At 50.4% G+C, this 21,845-nt stretch overlaps 1 protein-coding gene across 1 annotated transcript in view; it reads right to left on the bottom strand.

Moving 5' to 3' along the window:
* COL23A1 (collagen type XXIII alpha 1 chain) overlaps positions 1–21,845 on the bottom strand; it is a 184,213-nt gene that overhangs the window by 48,328 nt on the left and 114,040 nt on the right. The window contains exons 2-3 of the mRNA XM_035896703.1: positions 4,528–4,572; positions 3,112–3,119 (exon numbers count right to left, since the gene is read on the bottom strand). Of these exons, the coding sequence (XP_035752596.1) occupies positions 3,112–3,119; positions 4,528–4,572 (53 nt within the window). The remainder of the gene's footprint in view (positions 1–3,111; positions 3,120–4,527; positions 4,573–21,845) is intronic.

The following is a 21,845-nucleotide window of genomic DNA, read 5'->3' as shown; positions in this document are numbered from 1 at the left end:
AATCAGAGTATTTCAGTAAATGGAATAGCTATAAGAAAAAAAAAAAGTAAAAATACTTTGAACCAAAACTTTGTTAGAAGTTCAAATTAAAGAGACAGTTGTAGCCTAACGTAAGTTTGGAAACAAGAAGTCATGGGGCGTGGGGCAATGGACTTTTATCTCATTTCAACCATTTCAAAACATTTTACCCGCAAGTGTTTTGGAAATGGAAAGATTTTTGTAAACAAAACTTTGACTGCCAGAAACAGCAATTTTGCCAAGTCAGCATTTTCCAACAAAATAATACTTTGTCAACCCCCCCCTCCCATGCCCACCTGCGAGGGCAGGTTTGGGCCTGACGCAGCCGGTGGTCGTTCCCCGCTGCGGGGGCTGCGCACAGCTGGTGCGGACGGGCACAACCCAAGGCCACAGCCACCACCCTCGGGTGTCTACGTCCCGAACTGGCTCTTGCTCCATGCAAGGAGGGCAGCGGGGTGCTCGGACCCTTCCCAGACTTAACGCTCCAGGTGTATTTTCTCCTGTTTTCTCTTGAGGGATATGGAGGTTCAGATCAGGTTTTGGATCAATCTTCAAGCCAGAAGAAAGCAGCGCGCCGTTGCGAGAGACACGAGCATCGCCTCCCATGATGTTGTACAGGGACTGTGAACCAAGATTTAAACTGGCTAAATTCCTAAACCCTGGATCCAATTCACCCATCCTCAGGAACACCCCAACATGGATTGATCCTTACAAAAATAAACGTGAAGCACTGGGAGGGCTGCGCGGCCGTAGCCCATCCTGCTCACGCAGCACCAGCTGGCAGCACGAGGGAAGCAAAACCTCCCAGGTCTCCGGCTGAAATCCGTGCTATTCCACAAATGCTTACTGCAGCAGTTGGACTGTGTCCTCGCTGGGATGCATCACGTTAAAAAAATAAGCTAAGAGGACATTAAACATGATTTTGCCCTTGGCATGGAAAGCGAACTGCATCTGAGACGTGCGGGCTGGCTGTCAGGACCAGCCACGATGACTAGTGCTGCCACCCCGCCTCCCGCCCCGGGAAGGCTGCAAATCCCACCGGGGGTTGTGTTAAAGCGTGGTTTTCTTTTTATGCACTGGCTGTTTCCATGGGTGGGTACGCATGGCTCTTCAAGGCTGTGCTCACTTTCCAACCGCACAAGAAACGGCCGATGCTCGCGCACGGGAAACGAGGACGATGCGATTTGTGCGTTGGTCCTGGCAGGACGGGATGGAGCGCGGGGGACGCTGGAGCAGAGGTGGGCACGGGCACGGCCACGCTGGGGGACAGCTGAAGGGCCACGCTGGGAACGACACCTCCCCAAGGAGGCTGCTGGCGTGCATTTGTGCATTTCCTTGCCTCGTGGTAGCGACAGCAGAATAAATTGGGTTTTAAGAGTAACCTCTTCCGCGGTGGTGGCCCTCAATGGTCACTGCAGAGGCTCCATCCCTGGGACCAGCTCAGGGACACGCGTGCCCATCCCCAGCTGCAGCCGCGGAGGCGATTCCTGCAGGGCCAGATGGCATCAAGAGCAACTAAATGGGGTCGGATGGAGCCGTTTGACTCCTTGGTTTGCTCGGCTGGGCTGGCAGCGGCAGCAACGCTCCCCAGGCTTCGTGTCCGAGGTCAGCGGGGACGGCCGTGCCGCCCGGGAGGCTCCAGCCCTCGCCGGAGACGCGAAGCAGAAGGAAAGGCCGGGCTTCAGCGCAGCCCCTGGCCCGCAGGCTCCCCGGGTGGGGGAACTCGTGGTGTTTATGCTTCTCTACAACAAAATACACTAAGCCAAACCTGAGGCAGGGCCTGGGGGACCCCACCGCCCGCCCTCGGCAGCTCCCCGCTGGGGAATCAGGAGGCAGCAATGGGGGTTCACCACTGCCTTTTGGCAAGTGCTTCTTGAAGCCTGGGCAGCCAGGCTTGCCCCGCTTCCAAACGCTCCAAATAGTCGAATTTTTCTCCCTAGAAATGGTTTAAAATGCCTCTTTTACAGCATGGTGTCTTTCTATGGTAGAGAGCAGTTGTCTCGGCATGCTTTCAGATGATGAATTCTTAGTTTAGAGAAACAGAGCTGTCGAATTAATTTTTTTTTAATTATATGAATCGATCACGGTGAAAGAAAAAAAGTAAAATTCAGCTTTTGTTTAAAAGTTTCTCTGCTTCTTCCTAAGAGATATCTATTGGAAGTTTCAATATAAATTAGAAAAAGTTTTTCAACATGACCATTTCAGCAGCTGCCAGAAAAAACGTTCCCCTTGACAGGGCTGAGCCAGCACGGAGCATCCCGGCTCTACAAGAGCATTCTCTGGGGGCTGCAAAGCTGCACCCACGCAGGGTCCCTGGGGAAGGACGCTATCGTGCTACACAAACAAAATTTTATTCACATTTATCAGCTACAGCGAAGGGACAAGGACCCAGTTTATGTGTGCTCAGGTTCTCAAACAGATGTAGAAATATATATTCAAGCTATTGGTGAGGACAAACATCCGGCAGCTCGGCCAACACCAACATCCAGAGGGACGTCTGCTCCCTGCTGCCCTGCCTGCCACAGAGTGGAGCCACCCACGGGGGCTGCATCGCATTAAATGGACTCAAGTGGTGGGTGCCCATCGAGGGGGTGCGCGTGGGCGCCCGTCCCGGGGGTGAGCGTGGACGCCTGCTGCTGCCGCCCTTCTGCTTCAGAGGAGGGGATCCATTTGGGCAGCCCCTGCCACCGCAGGCCTTGTGGATCTCCCCCTCCCCAACTGTATCTCACTCCATTTTCCTCCACAGTCACAGAAAAGTTCAGAACATGACCGTAAGTTGTTATCAGTGATTGATTTTTTTTTTTTTTCCTTTTTTTATTTTGTCACGCTTGCTTTCCTGCTGGTCCTGCCCTGATTCCCTGGCAGCTCCTGCTTCCTCAGAGGGATGCTCCAGCGGCACTTGGGGATGTGCCGCAGCACGAGGGCAAACGCCGCTGTTCAGGGGGCTCTCGCATGAAACAGGGAGGAGGGGAGCGAGGGGCAAGGGCGTTCTCAAGCTCGGCGCTATCTCCCGAATTTTCATATGGGCTAGGGAGAGACCTCGGACAACAGACAATGTGTACGTAAATGCCTGCATATAAACCCCAAATGCACTGGCTGACCTAACCAGCTGCCCTTGGTCGAATGCTGTGCTCCACTAAGGGCTCCCAGGAGCACAGCGATAGTTAAAAAACAACAAACAAAAAAAGAAATAAAGCTACTGGGTGGCTGTTCCTACAGCCCAACCGCGTTCCTACAGCCCAACCGCAAGGAACCCCGGGTTTTCCATCACCACCCCCATCAGGGCAGTGTCTCCTCCTTGGTCACGAGTAATCCCCAACATTTCAGGAGCAAAAATATCTCAGAAAACACACAACGCACCATGAAATACCATCGATGGATGAGAGAAGGCAAACGCCTGCCTGCCTCCCATGGAGATCGGTCCATGGCCCAGAGCACACAACCCCCCTGAGCTCCTCTTCCCAGAGTTAAAAAAACTGTTTGCGATATTGATGATCAGAAAGTTACGTTGCCCTTTTTGAAAACCCAGCCATGTATTTGCTATAGCAACAGGCAGCAGAGCACAGCTCCTCCCTGCACAGAAATCCACCCTGGTCCCCATCAACGCACTCAGCATTTGGGACCCCAAGGGCTGAGGTGCGCACAGGTCCACCCGCCGCTTTCCGAGGCACAGAGGGAGCTGCAAACCGCCCGGCTTTCCCGGTACATCCCTGGCTGTTTGCCTTGGAAAGGGCGATGCTGACCGCGCCTCTCCCCTCGCCACCAGCACCTCAGCCCCCGCAGCTGAACGCAGGCAGCGCTTCCCCCCGGCCGAAACAGGGTCGGTGCTTTCCCATTTCACAAGACATGGGAAAAAAAACAAAAACAAACCACCAGATACCAAAATGACAGGGGAAAATAATTAAATAAAGAGTTAGCTAAAATAACAATCCCCGGTGAGGCCGGTCTGCTGTTCCCCCGCTCCCAGGGCACGGGGAGCGCTGGGGGACGTGCCCAAGGCTGGGGGCCGATGCTCATCCCCGACCCCAGCGCAGGCGCCATCCGCCCCACGCGTGGGACCGGCAGGCCACGGCGGGGGCAGGGCCACGGGCAAGGAACAAGCTGGCCCCCGGCTCGCAGGGCTGCGGGGTGCCTGTATTTCTGTGCCCATTCACAGCCCCACTTTGCTGCTGGATGCGGTAACACCGGCTCGAAGGTGCTCTGAAAGGTGTCTTGAGATTTTGGTTGGGTTTTCTTTTTTGGCGGGGTTTTTTTTGTGCATTTTTTTTTTTTGTTTTGCTGTGGTTTTTTTGGTTTTGTTTTGTGTGGTTTGGTTGGTCGGGGTTTTTTTTCAGGGTTTTGATTTACTTTTTGGTTTTCACAAAAGCCTTCACATCCAGCAGACAGGGGTATGGGAAGCCCCCATTCCAACTAGATGAAGGTGACCGCATCGTTACCCAAAGGTTCCCACCCAGCCCAGCGACACCCGCGGGGCACCCAGCGATCCTGCTGGGGAAGGGCGATGCTTACCGGGTTCTCCGCGCCGGCCGGGCTTCCCCCGCCTCCCCGGAGGGCCTGCAGAGAGCAGAGAGCAGAGCGTTAGCGATGCCCCGCGGGCAGCGGATTCGGCAGGGGACCCGCCTGTGTCCATCCCCTCGGACCCACACCCCCTGTCTTCCCCCCCTTCAACTACCAAGAAAATAGTAGGCTGTGCATCTTAAATACCACTTTTTTTTTTTTTGACAAAACACATCATTTTAGTGACAAAGCAGAGGCCAGGCTCCAAGGCAAACCGGCTCTGAAGTTATTGGTGCTGCCCATGTAGTAGAGGAAACCAGGTCTTAAATGCTCCAAAATCCTGGAAAAGACTTTGCGGAGCAGCTGGCCGATCCGTGCAGTCCATGCACGCGGCTGTCACAGCCTTGCAAATCACAATATTTGAAGTATTAAAACGAGGATCAGAAACCTATTGCTACTCATCGCTGCCTGAGTCAGAGGAAGGTCCCACGTGCTGCTAAAACAGCCGAGAGCCCACCAGACAGCCCCCGCGTCAGGCCTAGGTTTCAGATCCAAACCACTCGCTTGTCGTCTTCCCCTCCTGGGCAGCAATGGCTAAGCAACAGATAAAATGCTAAAAATGACAAAATATCCTTAATCAAGAAAAAAAAGGCATCAAATGGCAAGCGCAGGCAAGACCTCGTTTTTCACCTGTGGGACTACGCGGCTCCCTCTCCTTTTTTAGATTTAAGGGAAAGGACAATAACCAAAGATCATTAAACATTTCTGCCTTCCCATCAAGATTTCCTTCTGCACAGACATCCCTGTACCCAAACGTGTAACTGCGTCTCCAGCCGTGGCCTGGGGTTTTCCTCTCTGGAGTCCGGATCAGCTGCGGAGCGGTGCCCCCTCCCCAGCCCGTCCGCACGTCCCCCACCCCAGCGGGGGCTCCTCTCGCTATGGGGATGGCAGCTACGGGGGGTACCCTGCAGGGCTTGGTGCAGACAAAGCCCGGCAGAGCTCCCTAAGCAACAGTTCTCCATGGGGGAGGGAAAAAAGGAAAAAAAAAAAAAAAAATTATGTATTTTCAGCCTCCTTAATTCTTGCAACCAGGTAGGTGATTACACCACATCATGCCGTGGAGGAACGTTTGCTCCCTCCAGCCTGAAGCCAAGCTGCTCTGGAGGGGAACCAGTTTGCTGATGAAGTCCCTTTTCCAACATGGGAGACCAGACGTGACCGAGCGATTAAAGCTCATCAACCTTGGCTAATTGCGGTGGGTGAGCCCCGGGCAGAGCCCCAGCTGCAGCCTCCCCGCGCTCCCCACGCTGCTTTGGACGCCAGCCCTGCCTAATCCTTCCCTGTCTTCTGACGGACTCCTCCTGGATGCATTTAATCCAGGGTGACGTGGTAATGATTTTACTTTACCTCTTCTGCTAGCAGTGACAAGAAGGCCCAGGGTTTCTTAGGGAGGAGGAGGTGTCCTAGCGAAGCTGTAGGAGAGGGAGGCCAAGTTTTTAAACAAGTGACTAAGGAGTTGGTAGCGATGCTTTTAGGCACTTTAGAGGAGGGCTGATACTGAAGGGCAAATGCATGCAGCTCCCACATGAAGCTCAGGTCGGAGCCTTCCAACTGATAATGTGAGAAACCCTGTTTAAAAGGAAATTTGATACCCGTTTGTGTATTTTTTAAAAGTTTAAGGGATTTCTTAGTGCTTCATGCCAAAAGGGAAAAAGTGACTACTGCCTGCACTGGAACAGGCTGCCCGGAGAGGTGGTGCATGTCCCATCCCTGGGAACATCCAAGGCCAGGCTGGACGGGGCTCTGGGCAACCTGATCTGGTTAAAGGTGTCCCTGCTCCTGCAGGGGACTGGGCTGGATGGGCTCTAGGGGTTCCTTCCCACCCAAAATATTCTATGAGTCTGTGATCCTGTAAATCTTTCCATAGTCTTCAAGGAAATCTGTAAGACGGGTGCAGCACATGGAATGACAAGTATGGCACGCTTATGTGGCAACCATGAGATAAACCAGAGTTGGGGGGGAATATCCATTCTCATCTCTTACTTGCTGGTTATATCCGAAAGTGATTTCAGTAAAAAAAAGTAGTATTTTGGAAACAACATCTAGAATCCTGCTGCCATTCAATAGCTGAATATGGAAACACCCCCGAGGAGAGGAAATTTTAGTGGGGATTAAGAGGAAGACCATCACACCCAGTACACCCAGTATCCACTTTGCGCAAGACTCACAAGTTGCGGTCCGGCGATGCCGATGTGGGCGAGCGGCAGGACAGCGGCCTCCCGGCGCCCCGCAGCGAGAGGACAACACGCAGGTGTAACCCAGCAGTCATTAACGCCATCCCCAACCTCATCCACGCCATTAACTCCATGGTCTGCACGACTGGAAATTAATATTTTAGCAATTTCTAGCCTCTGCTGGGGGGTCAGCTTTGGATACTGCCAAAAGAGCTGGGCATGAAGTGAATCCATATTACGCTTCTCATTTCCAACCCCTTTAAGAGACCACAAAGGAAATTAAGGAGGCCTGGGAATTTGTTTGAAGACAAATGTTCACTGTAAACTGTTACCTAATGACTCCATCTCCCAAGACCTTGCAGTTTGATGCATGTTCATTATAATTAAGATTTATGTTGCATTAATGTCAATTGGGTAACAGCTGAGCTTTTTCTTCTAACTGTGCCAGCTCCGCTCTGTCCGTTCTGGGAGTTCTTTATTTACGTTGTCATGAAAGACGGTTTTGGAGAGGAGAATGAATACAAAGCACAAACCAATCTGTTTTTAAACAACGTGTCACGTTCAAGCTAAACAGCCTTAATCCAGGGCTCAATATGCAAGTGCCAACACCACCGTAAGCTTTCCAGCGAGATAACAGAGTTAGTAACCCAAAGACAAAGGAAGAGAATGAGATCTATCGCTATATGGAAGCACAATGAGGAAGAGCTGATGGGGGCATCTAAAGAACAGCTTCTCAGAAACAAAGTGAGAAGGTCACGGTGAACAGACCCGGCTGACCTGGCTGTTCCACTGGGCAGCAGCCCGTCAGGTCATCGGCTGTGGGGGAGCGAATGGAACACTAAAAATCAACATCACTTCATAGTTCACGTAAAACACTGTTAAGAGCCAGAACCACACGCTTGTTCACAGTGCAGTAAAATACCCCCGCCTGAACCGATTTACCCCCTGCAAATCGGGCAACTGCAAACCGGGCTGCTCAACGAACGCTGTACCCCAGCCCCACCAGGAAAACAGGTCTGTGGCACTATGTGTGCTTAACGTCTTTTTGCCCCTTGTAATTAAATCAAATCTGGTCCTTGACCACATTCCCATGCTTGGGAGGTCATATCGCTGCCTCCTGTTCCTTCAGCTTGATGGGCAAATTGCTGCCCGCCTTACTGTGGGGCTTAACATGGTAAATCCACGTTCATCAAGAATAAGGGGAGTTTAAAATGCCCGCAAGAAAAAGGGGCACAGCCCAGCAAACCCTCACCAAAGTGAAAAGACAGCCAATGCTTTCTACACGTTAAGCCAGTGAAGCAACTCTTACTCAAAAGACCTTGTGGCACCCGGCTTGGGCTATCTTTGCGCTTACGCTTCTCCGACACCTCACCCCGTTCCCCCGAGCACGTACACACGGGCGCGTTCACCGCAAATCCGCGCCCACCTCCCTTCAAGCCATGTGCTGCGGGGGCTCTCGGTGGCGTTTTTTGGATACGATGATACAAAGATGTAGCCGGGAACAACGTTGAAGTAAACACCTTGGACAATTGAAACGAAGACCTGACTGGGTATCTTTAAATCAGAGGATTTTTCCCCTGCAAACGTGACAGTGAGCGGGTGATGTTGGGGCCTCGATCACAACTGTCGCGCTTACTTGTAGGGCCTTATTTCCTAGACGAACTCACACCTAACTCATCGCGCTCTAACACGGGATTAAGTTTTACACCGTTTCGGAGGCTCCACCCACTCACATGCTTGCACTTAATTTTTTTTTTTTTTTGAGACCTTTAAATGGTTTTGACTACGTTTCCCCTTCTTCTCTCTCAGCATTTTTCAAGTTGTCTCCAATATATCAGTATTTTTTTTCAGTTAAAAATGAGTCAACCAGAAGAACAGCTTGAACAAATTGGTTGGTTCAGCCACTCGCAGAAAAGTGGATTTTTTTTTTTTTTTTTTCCCCATATGGCTTCGCTTAGAGGGCCGGAGAACTTTGCAGCAGCGCACGGCGGGGTCTGGTACTGGGCAGAAGGAAACTGCAGCCCCGCTCTAGCTGGCTGTTGCCCGCACAAAGGCCAATTTACTCCCTTGTTCCCTGGGGAAAAGGTTTATGGTTCATGGGAAGAAGTCAGGCTCTGCGATGCTTGCTCAGCTGATGCTCATCAGGTATTTGAGTCAGGCTGCGGGCTCTGGGACCGCAGATCTAAGATTAAACAGTTTTGGGTCACAACACTTTGCGTGAACCTTTTTGGCTTTGGATTCCAACAGACCCAAAGACTCAAAGCAAATACCAGATGTAGATTAGAAACATGCAGCACCTACAGTCTACAGAAGTTTTCCAAATAAAACAAAAAAATAATATCTAGATTCACTTGAAATTTGGCTTATGCACCCCGAAAGCTCTCTGAAATCCTGGGCTATGTTTTATGTTAGCAGAAAAGCCACCCAGAAAGTGAACTCTGGTTGCTAGCTGAGGAAAGCTCCTTGCAGTTCAATACATGATCCCATTGCTCTCAAGATACAGAACAAATGACGAACGGTTTTCCCCCTTACACCCCAGGCAGCCTTTCCGAGCGAGGCTGCACGCAAGCGTCCTCCTCGCAACACAGCGGGGAGCTGCACTCAACCTTGGGGAAGAAAACTCGTGCTCCGGGAACCACGCTGGAATATTATTCCAACGGTAATAGCAATAAAGGGGCAACATTTAAGGTATGTTTTGGCTAAAGCACCTCAGGACCTCAGCGCTAGACGTTTACGGCCACAAACTCTCCTTCGTTTACAGCCGAGCTGAAACGAGGGCCATGCGGTGAGGGACGGGATGGGGTGCCCAGCCGGGGGGCACAGCCTTCAGCTGCCCTAACAAGACGCAGCAGAGCAAACCCAAGTCCCAAATCCAACATTCACCAGCACTAATAGAGCCTGCACACAAGGTAGATTAGCTCGAGATGACACGACGTTTCAAGACCAGAGATGAATTTAGGGTGTTTTAAGTGTTTTTCTTAATCTTGGCCAACTGAGGTCCCTCTTCCTCCGGGTAGGTGCTTGTTGTAAAAGGAAAAACCAAACCACTCAAGCTCAAGGAGGGAGATGATACATACACATGCTGAAACCAAAGCGCTGGTTATGCCCCGTTTAAAACAACTGAGACAGTGCCGCTCACTCCGTACTCTGGATTCCACCCCCCCGAAATCATTTTTTCTTTCTTTTTTCCCACACCCAGAGACAGCTTCTTGAAACAGCTGAGTGCACACAGCTCTCTGCTTTAGCCACCAGGGCACCAAGATAAACTGAAACTGAGATATCAAATAAGAAGTGCCTGGAATAAAGCCACAACTGCACTTAAATCAAACATGGGATTTTTCCCTCTCATTCTGGCTGCTCTTACTGGGGCTATTTCCAGATAAAACGCTGGCACGGCTGCAGCACGGCGCTGGGCAGGGGACCTTGTACGCAGAGTACCCCCCTCTGCTTTTAAAACAAGAGGATGAATATTTTGGCAGCTGCGGGGGCTGCTATCTGCAAGGTAGAAAGGGTTTCGAGGCAGATTTCAGTTTCCCACATCTGCACCGAGGCAGCGGCTTCGGCACGAGCCCGGGACGGAGACGAGAACTTCCCAAACCTCTCAGAAAGTCAGCGCCCAGGCACAAACACGCACACGCACGCGGTGTCGCATGTCTCTGTGAGAACAGCGACCACCTCTGCGTCATATCCCTGTGCTCCCGCACACCGAAAACACCCAGAAAGGTTAAAAAACCTTAAGCAAGTCACAGCCTCTTCTTTTCAGAGACTTCCCGGTTCGGCAAGGCGGGCACAGTTTTATCAGCGCGACCCTACAAAATGAACACAGACTCCTCTTCCTGCTGTAGCTAAAAGCAAGAAAACCCCGGAGCGAAAGAGCCAGGGAACAGAGGTGGTGCCGAATGTGCGCTGGGTCTGCATTTGACTGGAATTCCTCACCCTTACGATCGCTTCAGCACGAGGTAGCTTAAAGCATCGCTGCCTGGAAGAGGCGAGCAAGCGGATGCCCTCACGGCATCTCAGGAGGCATTTGTAGATCAGCCTTTCTCCTGCCCCAGTGATCGCCAAGACAAAGCCACCCCCGGGAAGAAGAAGTCACGAGTGAGCAAGCTGCACGGAGCTGCTCAGCAGATGGAGAGGAGATCGCTGTGCTGCAGCCACGACGTTTGCCCCTGGGAGACACCAGCCTGATTGCGACCACAAGGAGCACATGGGCGTACGGGGGCACCGCGGCGGCATCAGCCAGGCGTGCATTTCTTGCAGAAATGAGATCATTTTCTTTTTTCCCAAGAACCACAAGACACTTCTCTCAGGCAAGCAAGGTAACGGAGCACTTACTGCTCCCTTTGGGTTGCGGTTACAATCTCACGTTTAAACAAGCTCGACATGTTGGATTGCAAAATCTCTCCCAAAACGTCCAGATCTGACACAGAGCACTTGGGCTTTGACGAACTGCGTTTCTGGGGGACGGAAGTGCTCAAAGCTACTGCGCGTTATCTACAACCCGAATTAGCCAGGATCCCACAGCCAAACCATAAACCAGCCTTTGTCGTTTTCCATATTATTCACTATGCAGAGATGGCGAGAGAAGAGAAGCCAGCACGCGGAGCCTTTGCAAGCAGCTGAGTGCTGTGGTTTCTCGCGCATCCAGAAAAGGCCCCCGTAGCCGCAGAGAAGCGCGTACATTAGAGACCTTAAGCAAACACTCCCATACTTTGTATTTAAATGTTGTTCTTACACAGACACATTTGTGGACACAGTCTATGGTTAATGCCTGTTTTGGCAGGATTTTCCACCCTTGTCGTTTCTCAGCTTCCTAAAAAGGAGAGCCCGAGCCGCCATGTGCAAACCATAAAGCGTCTGAGGGATGGGGCCAAGCCCATCCCGAGTGCAAGCCACAGCGATCACACTGATATCGCCAACAGATTTCGCTTCCACGCTACAAATCAAGTTTAACATAAAACCCAAAGTTTTCCTGTTTAAGAACTCATCCAACACTGCACTATTACACGGCCCAATTTCAGCATCTTTAAAAAAGCTGTTAAACTCTTCCTCCTGTGGTCTTCAAAAGCAACGTTTTTCTCTGTTTAATCCTCTTCCCCCCCAAGTTTTCCGCATGCAGATGGCATTTCCCCCACCTTTTTAAAACCGACCTTGTTTCCTACACATTGCCCCCCAAGCAACCTCATCTTTATAAAGAGAGAAGACCGGGAACAGCCTGTCACACACACACGAAGCCGGCGTCGGGAGCTGTTTCTACCTCTGTTATCTGGATGAACCCTGGACCAGGGCTCCACGATGCCGAACGCTTCCAAAGACAGAACAAAAGCCCATCTTAGTGACACAAAACCCGAACAAAAGCCAGAAAGCAAAATCCCTTCTGCACGGGATATATACGGGGAGAAAGTGCCGCAGCTGGGAATATTTTCTTCTGCGCCATGGTACCAGCAAGCTACACCAGCACACGCCTGCCCCAGAGATGCTGCATCCCAGGGAAAGCAGAGAGCACAGCCTCGGGGATTTCGGGTTTGCTCCGAACCGACTACAGCACTCAGCCGGTGTTTGTGTGCTCCCGGCCAAGCCCGGCGTAAGCAAACCACGACCACTGACTGTGAAAACCTGATGGTGGTGCGTTGGTTTAGCTTCCAAAGAGCGTGCAGCCTCTAATAAGGTGATGAGCCCGATTTCAGTGAAGGCTACACAAACCAAAACGTTAATCGTATCATCTTGTCATGCCAACAGCAGCGTCACACAAACAGATGACTATAAGCAATGCATTTTAACAAGTTGGACTGTTGTAATATGATTTTAGCCAATATAAAATATCCAGCGAAACTCTTAAAAACTGTGATTATTTTTTCAGATAGAAAAAAAGATTGGTAACAACGTAAGCATCCAAATGCAACGCACACACACTCCAAACGTCCTCATTTTTAGTTTCCATGAAAACAAACAGTTTTTAGACCAAGCCTGCAAACCCTCTGGACTGCCCCGTGCTGAATAAGGCTGGGGTCACTCCGAGATCCTCTGGGTGCCAGCTAAGGCCGTCACCATCACGGCAGAGGACACGACATTTCTTGGCCCACGAGTTTTTGCTCCCCCGCCCTTCTGCCCACGCACTGGCCCTAAATCTCGCAGGAGCCCAAGCTCTAACTGTACGCTTCCAGCGCCATTTGCATCCTTTGGAAATCAAAGCCTTTTGTGAAAGGGCACAAACACGACAGCGTATTTGAGAGCTGCAGCCTGTGCCTAACAGGGCTGTAGGAAATATTCAGCCTTTTCCATAGCTAGGGAAGTTCCCTTCTTCAAAATTTGACCTTTTTTTCTTGAAGCATGAAGATCATTGGTCTAAGTTTAAACACCACTGGGGTGCGATATTTTTTAGTTATTTTAAACATTCCCTCCGTCCTCCCAATAATGTACAGGCGTGGTGGTATGGAGGAGGAATTGGACAACTGAAAATCAGCTGCCCCATCTACACCAGCTTCTGGTTATCGCCTGTGTTTAGGAACATCCAAAGTCCTTAGAAACCTTTACTGAAGTCACCTGGGGATATCTGCCTTGTCCCAAGTTAAGCTCTTCCCTGAGGACTGGGGAAGCTTTGGTGCCAAAGAGCTTCATCGCAGCTAATGCTGCACACCAAGGCTCAGCTCTGGGGGGGGGGGTTCCACATGTCTCACCGTCAGCCCTTGGGAAGAGGTTTCACACCGTGGGAGGGTCCGGGGAAGGCCTGGAGAGCAGCTGATGAAGGGCACAGCAAAAGTAGGAGGAAAAAGTATAAAACCAGAAGATCCGGGAGAAAAAAAGAGCAAAATAAATCAAAAGCCGATTACATTAATGGCCAAAAAGAGTCTCCAGGTATAACAAAATACACCCATATATCATGCTGGACTAGACTTGCAAGGAGGCATTTTCCTACTTGAGATACATCCTGGAGGACTGGAGGTGAGAAGTAAGAGTCTCAACCTCATGGAGGCTTCCCATGTCAGGGCTGAAATTATAATGGAAAAAAATGTCAAATAAAGTGATTTCACTCCCAGAGAAGCAGAAACAACGTACTTTGTTCTCACAAATTGGGACCAGGTAGGCTGGCACAAGGTCTCTGGCAAAGAAACAATTCAGCCTCAAATTTGAGAGCAGAGCAATAGCATTAGATCACTTAGGCTTAAGTTGTGAGCAGCTGTTTGGCTTTTATTTCACACAAAAGCTCACCCTGTAGGAGGAATTCCTGGCCTGTGTTCAAATGCTATATTTGCTTGTAAGCAGTGTTTCTCATTTCAGTCCTGATAACGCAATGAAATCAGTGATGAAAAATTTTTACAGAAGAGATGCAGTGGAAAAAAGAAGTATTTCTTTTTGAAAAGCTCTGGGTTTTTTGTGTGCTGAAATGCAATATTTAGACCCTAGGTTTTCACCACGCAGAACATTTAATCGCCAAGCTCCTCATTTTAACCGAGCATATAACTAAAGGTACAGCCGCCTGCTCTCCCCGACAACCCCAGGCAAACACCAGATTTGCTGCGTGCCAACAGTTTGCTTTCCCACCACCTGAGATCCTTCCAACACAGGAATATATGAACTTTGATGGAAAACACAATATTGTCTATTCTACAGGCAGAACCCGCACGTGCTGCAGCAATACCCACTCTCCCAAAGAAGGGGGTGTTTCCTGTAGCAGGTGTGGGGGATCAGAACAACCCCCCCCTTGCCACAGCCGTGCCTCCGACCCGCGCCGCACAGCTCGCAGCTGAAATTTCTTCACAGGAACAATTCCTTCCCCAAAAGCGCTGTCAGGCACTGGAAGGGGCTGCCCAGGGAAGGGGTCGAGTCCCCACCCCTGGGGGGATTTAACAGCCGGGCAGACGCGGTGCTGAGGGACAGGGTTTGGGGGTGGGATGGCAGGGGTAGGGGAATGGTTGGGCTGGATGATCTTAAAGGGCTTTTCCTACCTAAACCATTCTATGTTTCTATGAAATAGGCTCAGGCAGTCACAGTTAAAACTGCAAGCTGAGGTCTGAACGGCCACACTTAAGAGCTCTGATAAATCAAAGCAACTGATGACTTCAGAGCAGCATTTATGTCTCTGAAGAGTTACGCTTCCCGCCCTAATGCTAACCCGTGTCAAGTCTGAATTCCATTAACAAGCAGGAGCACAATGACTAATGCAAAGATATTGATAAACAATATGAAAAATAAAATAAAATAATAATAATAATAATAATAAAGATAATCAAAGAGCACCAGCACTTTCAGGCTGGACGCGGGCAACAATTGCACAAGCCCCTGGCAAACTCCATGAAATATAAAAGGGCAGCCCAGAGATTAATCACAACTGCCATCAGAAGGCGAGACAACTCAATCCTAAAATACCTGGCCATGGAGGTACAACATCTCCCTTTGGTCAGGCCCAGCCCTAGGTGACCGGGCTGCAGAGATGAAGCTGGGGCGAAGGGGAGCTCGCTCCGGGCTGGGAACGTGGGTGCCGAGCACACGGTTAGCAGGAAGACCGAGCACAGAGCAGCTGAAGAAAGACAGGGGGGCGAGGGGGGTGGGGGGGGGAAGGTATATCAGCATGGATAAAAACATAGCCGAGATACCAGAACGCATGCTGACATTTCTTTGGCACATGCCGTGCCTCGGAGGGGGCTGGCACGAGGTGGGGAAGAGGCGCGAGCCAACCCTCACAAAGGTTGCAAAGGCAAAGGCGGTTGTAGCCCTCCTCTGTCGTGTTTTGGGCCCGCTCTGGGCCAGCACTCAGTGGCGATGGCTGTTTTCATTCAGGTGCAAAGAGGGGATGATATATTGCTCACACATCTGGGGAATGTTTCGGCAACAACTTCATTTTAGACCAAAATCTTCTCCTGGGCCAAGGCACTGCACCAAGCTGCTCCCGACCGCGCGGCTCAGCCCGCAGCTTTCCAAGGCACGAGGCTGCAGAGCTCCGCAAGCGCACGTTAAACTCACGACTTACCACAGTTGCCACCGTCATTTGTTTAGCCATGCTCATTTGCTTACTTGATGCATCTTATTTGATGAATAGTTTGGTTTATTTGCATCGGGATCATTGGTCTTGCCAACAGCTCAAAGCACCGCAGTGAAGTGACTGAGTTTGCTCAGGTCCTTTCTCCAGATACTTAATTCATCTCCAAACAGCCAAAGGCACCTTTCAGAGGGGCGTAGACCATTTTCATCTCCAAAGTTTTGGTTGTCTATAAAGCAATAGGTCTAGAAATCTTTTGACATGACGCATTCTTTCCCATTTTAAAGTAAGGAAAGCAGGATCGATAGGACAGAAAGGCAGTAGCGTGGGGGACGCACAGTGGTTTGGGGTTTTTTTTTTAATAGTGAAAAGCATCTCAAGGATCAAACAGGAAATGTAAGTTATTTCTGACAATCCTGAAGGTGCAGCTCCTTACCTCCAGATACTTGTATTCGTATCAGCAGCGCATTTTAGAGATCAGCTAAGCAAACGCTGGAGTGCCAGTTTAACTCACCGAATGGCATCCCGGGAAGGTTCAGAGGCTTGCGGAGGTGAGGTACTATTGTTCTTTAAACACCGAGATAGGATGAAAAGAAAGAGGCAATTATTCTGAGTAAAAGCTATCCAATATGTTACTAAGTTTGGACACTACCATCAGTTTCCACTTGTATTTTAAAGTGTCCACGTTTGAGAAAAACAGCACAAAATACAGTGGAAGCAAGACACAAGGCCAGAGAACTAAGAAAGGGAAACACATGAAGCACCCAACTCTCTTCCGCCTGGTGTCAAGGACAAGCGTGGTGGTGGGATCGCGTGGTCTGAAGCTGCAGATGCACAGGAGAGACGACGCATCCCTTCGTTGCAGTAAGATTTGCAAAACAGAATCAACACGTAAGACTTCACTTCCCAAGCACATCAGTTTGAGGCTTGACTGAACCGTTTTACCATTTTATGAGCCATTTTGTCCACAGACTGCTGTTTTCCTGATCACATGCTCCAGGTACCACACGAAGACTTCTGCCAACTCTCCAAGTCCACCTTGCTCTTGACAGTAAAGAGGGTCTCTCCCCAAAGCAGGGCAGCGGGGCTGGCCTTCCTCTTCCATTGATTAATATACAATGCCTATTGCTGCATCTTGCCAAGTTTGTAACTCAAATCAGACCTGGATTTAAGACACAACGCAATAAGCCCAATCCTGCTTTCAATTTTGCTTTCTGGATTCCAGGATACACTGTTAAACTATTGATATACTGGATGTAATTTCACCTGAGGATCTAGGAGTACTGCAAGGAGAAACCTGGAGTCCTGCATAAATGGAGATATATTGCTGCCTAATTCTGAAATGGAGATAAATGAAGCCTCTAGAAGGCCAATTCGCCATGTATAGAAGTGTAACCGGTGGGAATTAACACTGAAAGCATCTAAAAAAAAAAAAGGTATCTATATTCCAGTTTTCCTCTGTGGGCCACCACCCTTCACACCGTGATCCACAAAGCCGCATTCACAACGTCTTCAGGTAAGTCCTCCTGTACCCTAGAAGAGTCCTGCATTCTGGTAGTGGTCTACAGGATCACCGCCTTTTCACCCCACTGCATCAGCTGCTGCTTTTCTCATCACAGATTGAAATTTTCTAACGTATCTGACTCATTCCTCCAAGAACTGGGCTGGTGTGATTTGACTATTTATCAATATTCATAATAAGCCTTTCGGTATTTACCGTGTCCCAGCTGAACGTGTCCAGCCCGTTTGTGTTACAGGATGGGGCTGTGAGGGATTTAGGGAGTACTGAGCAATGGAGCCCAGTCTGAAAGCAAACCCAAATCCCAGCCTTTCCACTCACTCTAGGCTTTAGAAAACATGTAAAAAACAACCTTGCTGAAGAGCAGAAATACCTATAGATCCAACAGGGTATTACAGAAACTAAATACCCGTCTGTAGCACTAACCTGAGAACTCCTGTGAAGTAACAAAACCTGGTATTTTTCCCTCCCCTCCAAATTTTTCTAGAGCCTCAGAATTCAGTAGAGATTACTTCTGGCTTTGCATTTTCCAGATAATTAGAAAGACCACAAAGCCAGAGTAAATCACCAAACCATATTTGCAACCCCATCACCTCCGCGTTCTCTTGGCGCCACGCTTCAGCCAGCACCACACGGGGCTGCGCACCCCCTGCAGAAGGCACCCATGCCCGCGCCGCGTGGCACCGCCGCCAGCAGCAGAGCGCGGGCGCTCCACACCACACGGTTCTCTGCCACGGGAAACATGAGCCCCGGTTATCTGCTACAGAGCAATGGCACTTCGTGACCTGGGGAGCCGAAAATCTCGTCCCCAGGGGATACTGCTGGGGTGCCCCGTGCCCCGGGAAGCGTCTTCTCCCGCAGAGGATCCCTCGGGAGCCTCCAGCCGAGTCGGTACCTCGGCATGGGACACTCACAGGCGGTTGCACAGACCCATGGCCAGGGAGCCTGCTGCAACCACAGCTAAAATTGGTCCTAAACCAGACTTCTGGTTGGGAGGGAGACGCTATCCAGAGGGGTGCAATAACCCACGTTACCCGGGTGAAGGAAAAATATGAAGAATGACATCTGGTTTCTGCACAGCTTGGCTGTCAAACCTCTCTCTTGCTGATGTTTCTGTTTCTTAATGTTTGGCTTGCATTAGGAGCTCCACCAAGCTCCATCTCAGCGAAGGAGCTGCCTGCCCCAGCGGTCAGCCCTGACGGGCCCCCCCCCCCAGGTCCCAGGCAGGAAACCCCGCCATGGGATCCTCGCCATGGGATCCTCGCCATGCCCAGCCTGGCGCCGGGCCCTGCCCCATGCGGCACGAGCCTCCCCTTGCCCTTGGCATCGCTTCACCTCTATTTTCCACAAAAGCAACCCATGGTCTTCCTCTTAGAGATGAAAAAATCTTACTGTCGGTGACAGCACTGCCTCCCCTCTCCTTTCCCAGCTCTCTAAACCCCGCCGGCTGCTGACAAAGGCCATTTTCCACCTTCATTTTCTTCGGGCACTGTTATTTATATACGTTTACATTTGCTGTAATACCATAAAGTAGAGTAAATCTTGCAAACACTCTGCCTGGATCCATACGATAATAAATCACTCTCCAAGGAACTGTGTGTCACTTGCATAAAATGGGAACGTCTAAAAAACCCCAAATTATCGCAGCTGCTCCCCACCTCCCTCCAGCAGCAACTCAGCCACCTTGGAAAGCCGCTCTTGCTGATTGACAAGGGGACATTAACAGCCCGACACAGGCCCGCTGACTGACAAGCCCCTTCCCTTTTGTGTCTGATTTTGCTTGATAAACCGTTTCAAACATGTCAAACAAATCCTGCAGCTCAACAGTTCCCTGCGAAACTTCTGCCAACTCCATTCCCTCTGGAGCAGGCAATTACCTTATTCAGAGGGCTTGGGGAACGAATGCTGAATTTCTTTTCCATAATCAATTTATTAATTGTTCTCATATTGAAAAAATGGCTTTGGTAAAATAAATAAGATCCAGCCCTCGTTCTTATTGCTGCAAGAAAAATTAATTTTGCAAGAGTAGGGCATCCCAGGGTCAGCCCATCGTGAGCCGACTCTCACGGTGCCTGGGCCTGCTTGCTCAGGATCTGAACGGGAAACTTGGGAAAGCTTTTAGGAAAAAGAGTGCCTGTACAGCAGGAAAAGAAGACGACAGAACCATCCTACATATACTCAACATGGCTCAATGCTGAGCATTTATTGTGCAACCGGAGACTTCTGTGTATTTTGCAAGACACACACATGCAGGACGCCCATTCCAAAGACACCGCTACTCCATGGACGTGCATGGCAACAAAGCCCCGTGTGAACAGGGAACGGGTGGGATAAAGGGAAGGACAAACAAGAACCAGGGTAGGGCCATAAGTTTCCCATGGTCACCTAACTGCAGCAGCCGGGACTCCCTCGGGTTTTATGGCACCGTTTCACAGCCACGGCGAACTCACTCCAATCCTGTAGATGCCACTTCTTTTTTTCAGTTCTCAAATCATGATAAAGCACCTCTGATGTTTCAGAGGGAAGAGTTTTGCCTGAAAAGGCACAGTCTGATGCTTACAGGAAGGGTGATTTTCTGCCTTTTTAAAAAAAAAAAGATTTTTAAACTACCGCAGGAAATTGCAAGAAACTAAAGTAAATGAGGCACTTGGCAATCACTAGAAAATATTTACACTAACATAACTGTAACTGCCCAAAGCAAACAAACAGTTGCCAGAAACACAACTTAAGTTGATGGAATGAGAAATAAACACAAGAATGGATGGGTTCAGCCCCAAACCTTGGTGCGTGCCTGCCGAGCAACCCCCCCTCCAGCACGGCTCCTGCGTTACCACCACCCTGGTCCTGCCCGATGGGCTCCCCCATGGACATGGCCCAGGACACACGTCAGTGCCTTTGTTTAAGCCACAGAAACCCTCGAATTCTAAAGCTTTTGCCTGTTCTTCCACTGGTTAGAGGCAACAGTGATGGAGCCCAGGGGACAGAGAAGCAGCTCACAGGGACCCAGTGGGGGGTTTGCTCCCCTGGATGGTGCTATGGAAGTCACAAGCATTTCTGACGCCACCAAATTCTCCATTTTGAGCAACTGCAGAACCAGCACCGCCTTCCCATTCCCATGTGGCTGCACCAACGGCACCGGGGAAATTGCACCCTCCGTAGGGCCACGATGACCGGCAGCGCATGCCACCACCGAACCAGCCCGCGGGGGTCATTTACACCCAACGGACAAAACCGAATTTTGGCAGCGGCTCCCGCCCCGCAGTTAAAGAGGGGAATTAACGCCCGCGTAGCGCAGACCAGCGCTGTCTCTGGTTTTAGCTCTTGTTGACAGTGGATGAAATCCAAATTTGTAGCTACATATCCAAAAACCGCAGTTTGCATTTGGAGCCTGGGTGATTGCACCCTGCATTTGGGTTTAGACCCTGCTATTGGCACGTACGGCAGCATGGCAAGAAGGACACAAGCAGCAAGCCACCACTCTGGATCCGTGCCATATCCCGGCACCGAGCCTCCTGGCTGTCCTGCAAACCGGAGAATCCCAAACACGAGGCCAAGGCCAGCTTTGTTTTTGCTTGTGGTAGCTTCATACCACAAACTGTTTAATTTTACTTTTTGGTTTGGGTCTGCTGCCTTGGCCTGGAAGCCATGCAGAAGCGGTGACATCTCCGACGTGCACTTTGCAGAACAGAGGAGTTGCCACCTTTTCCAGTAGAAAAGCAGAGCCCTTCCAGCGAGTCACTCTGACACCGCTGCCGTGGGCATGGAGCAAGAGCCGGCGCGAGAAATTAATTCAGCACATAAGGAACAAGGGAGATCGGAACTGCCAAGAGAAATACTAACTTCTCTCAAATGTAATCTGTCTGACATTGTTTTAACCATATTAATTTGCATACAATGCATATATTGCACAAAACCGGGCAAACTAATGACACAGTGGATAATGTCACAAAGCAAAGCACATCAAGGCACCAAAGTCAGTTTTCCATTGTGGGACGTCAGGTATTTGAGTCCCCCCCAAAGCAAACAAAACGGGATCAGACAAGCCCGGAGCACTCTCACCTTCCCGCCTAACCCTGGGCAGAAGCCCACGCCAAGCACAGACAGCAGCTTTGCCATGTCCCCGCTCCACAGGCTCAAGGCTCCCGAAAATACCACGGCCCGTTTGCAAATGCCTAGGATGAAAGTTGCACGACGCATTTTCATTCGCATCCTCATCTGCAACAGCCCCGGACTCGCCGCAGCGCCACACTGAACCCCAGCTTAGCCACCCCCAACCTCTGCCCGTTACCCCAACCCCGACACGCCGAGCAGCGAGATTTCATCCTCCCCTGAGACGCTTCCAAGCCAGATTCGAGCTGCCAAGAAGGAGTCCACATTCCTTGGTTTCTATCACCCTTGGCTATGCGTTTTGTTGGCTGAATTATCTTAATAGAAATATGTAAGTACTCAAAGGCGAGTGCGTGTATATCCCCACCTCCAGAGCAAAACCTGCTTTGCCCCCCAGCCGTCGCCCCGGGGAGCCCCTGTTCTCGCCATACAGGTGAGATTTGCAGATTAACCCCACCAAACTGGACGAGAAGGACAGACCACCCAAAGCTGT

The sequence above is a fragment of the Egretta garzetta genome, unplaced genomic scaffold (genome assembly GCF_000687185.1).
Source record: "Egretta garzetta isolate BGI_Z169 unplaced genomic scaffold, ASM68718v1 scaffold26, whole genome shotgun sequence".
Classification (NCBI taxonomy): Eukaryota; Metazoa; Chordata; class Aves; order Pelecaniformes; family Ardeidae; genus Egretta; species Egretta garzetta.
This window is presented reverse-complemented; position numbering and strand designations above follow the sequence as displayed.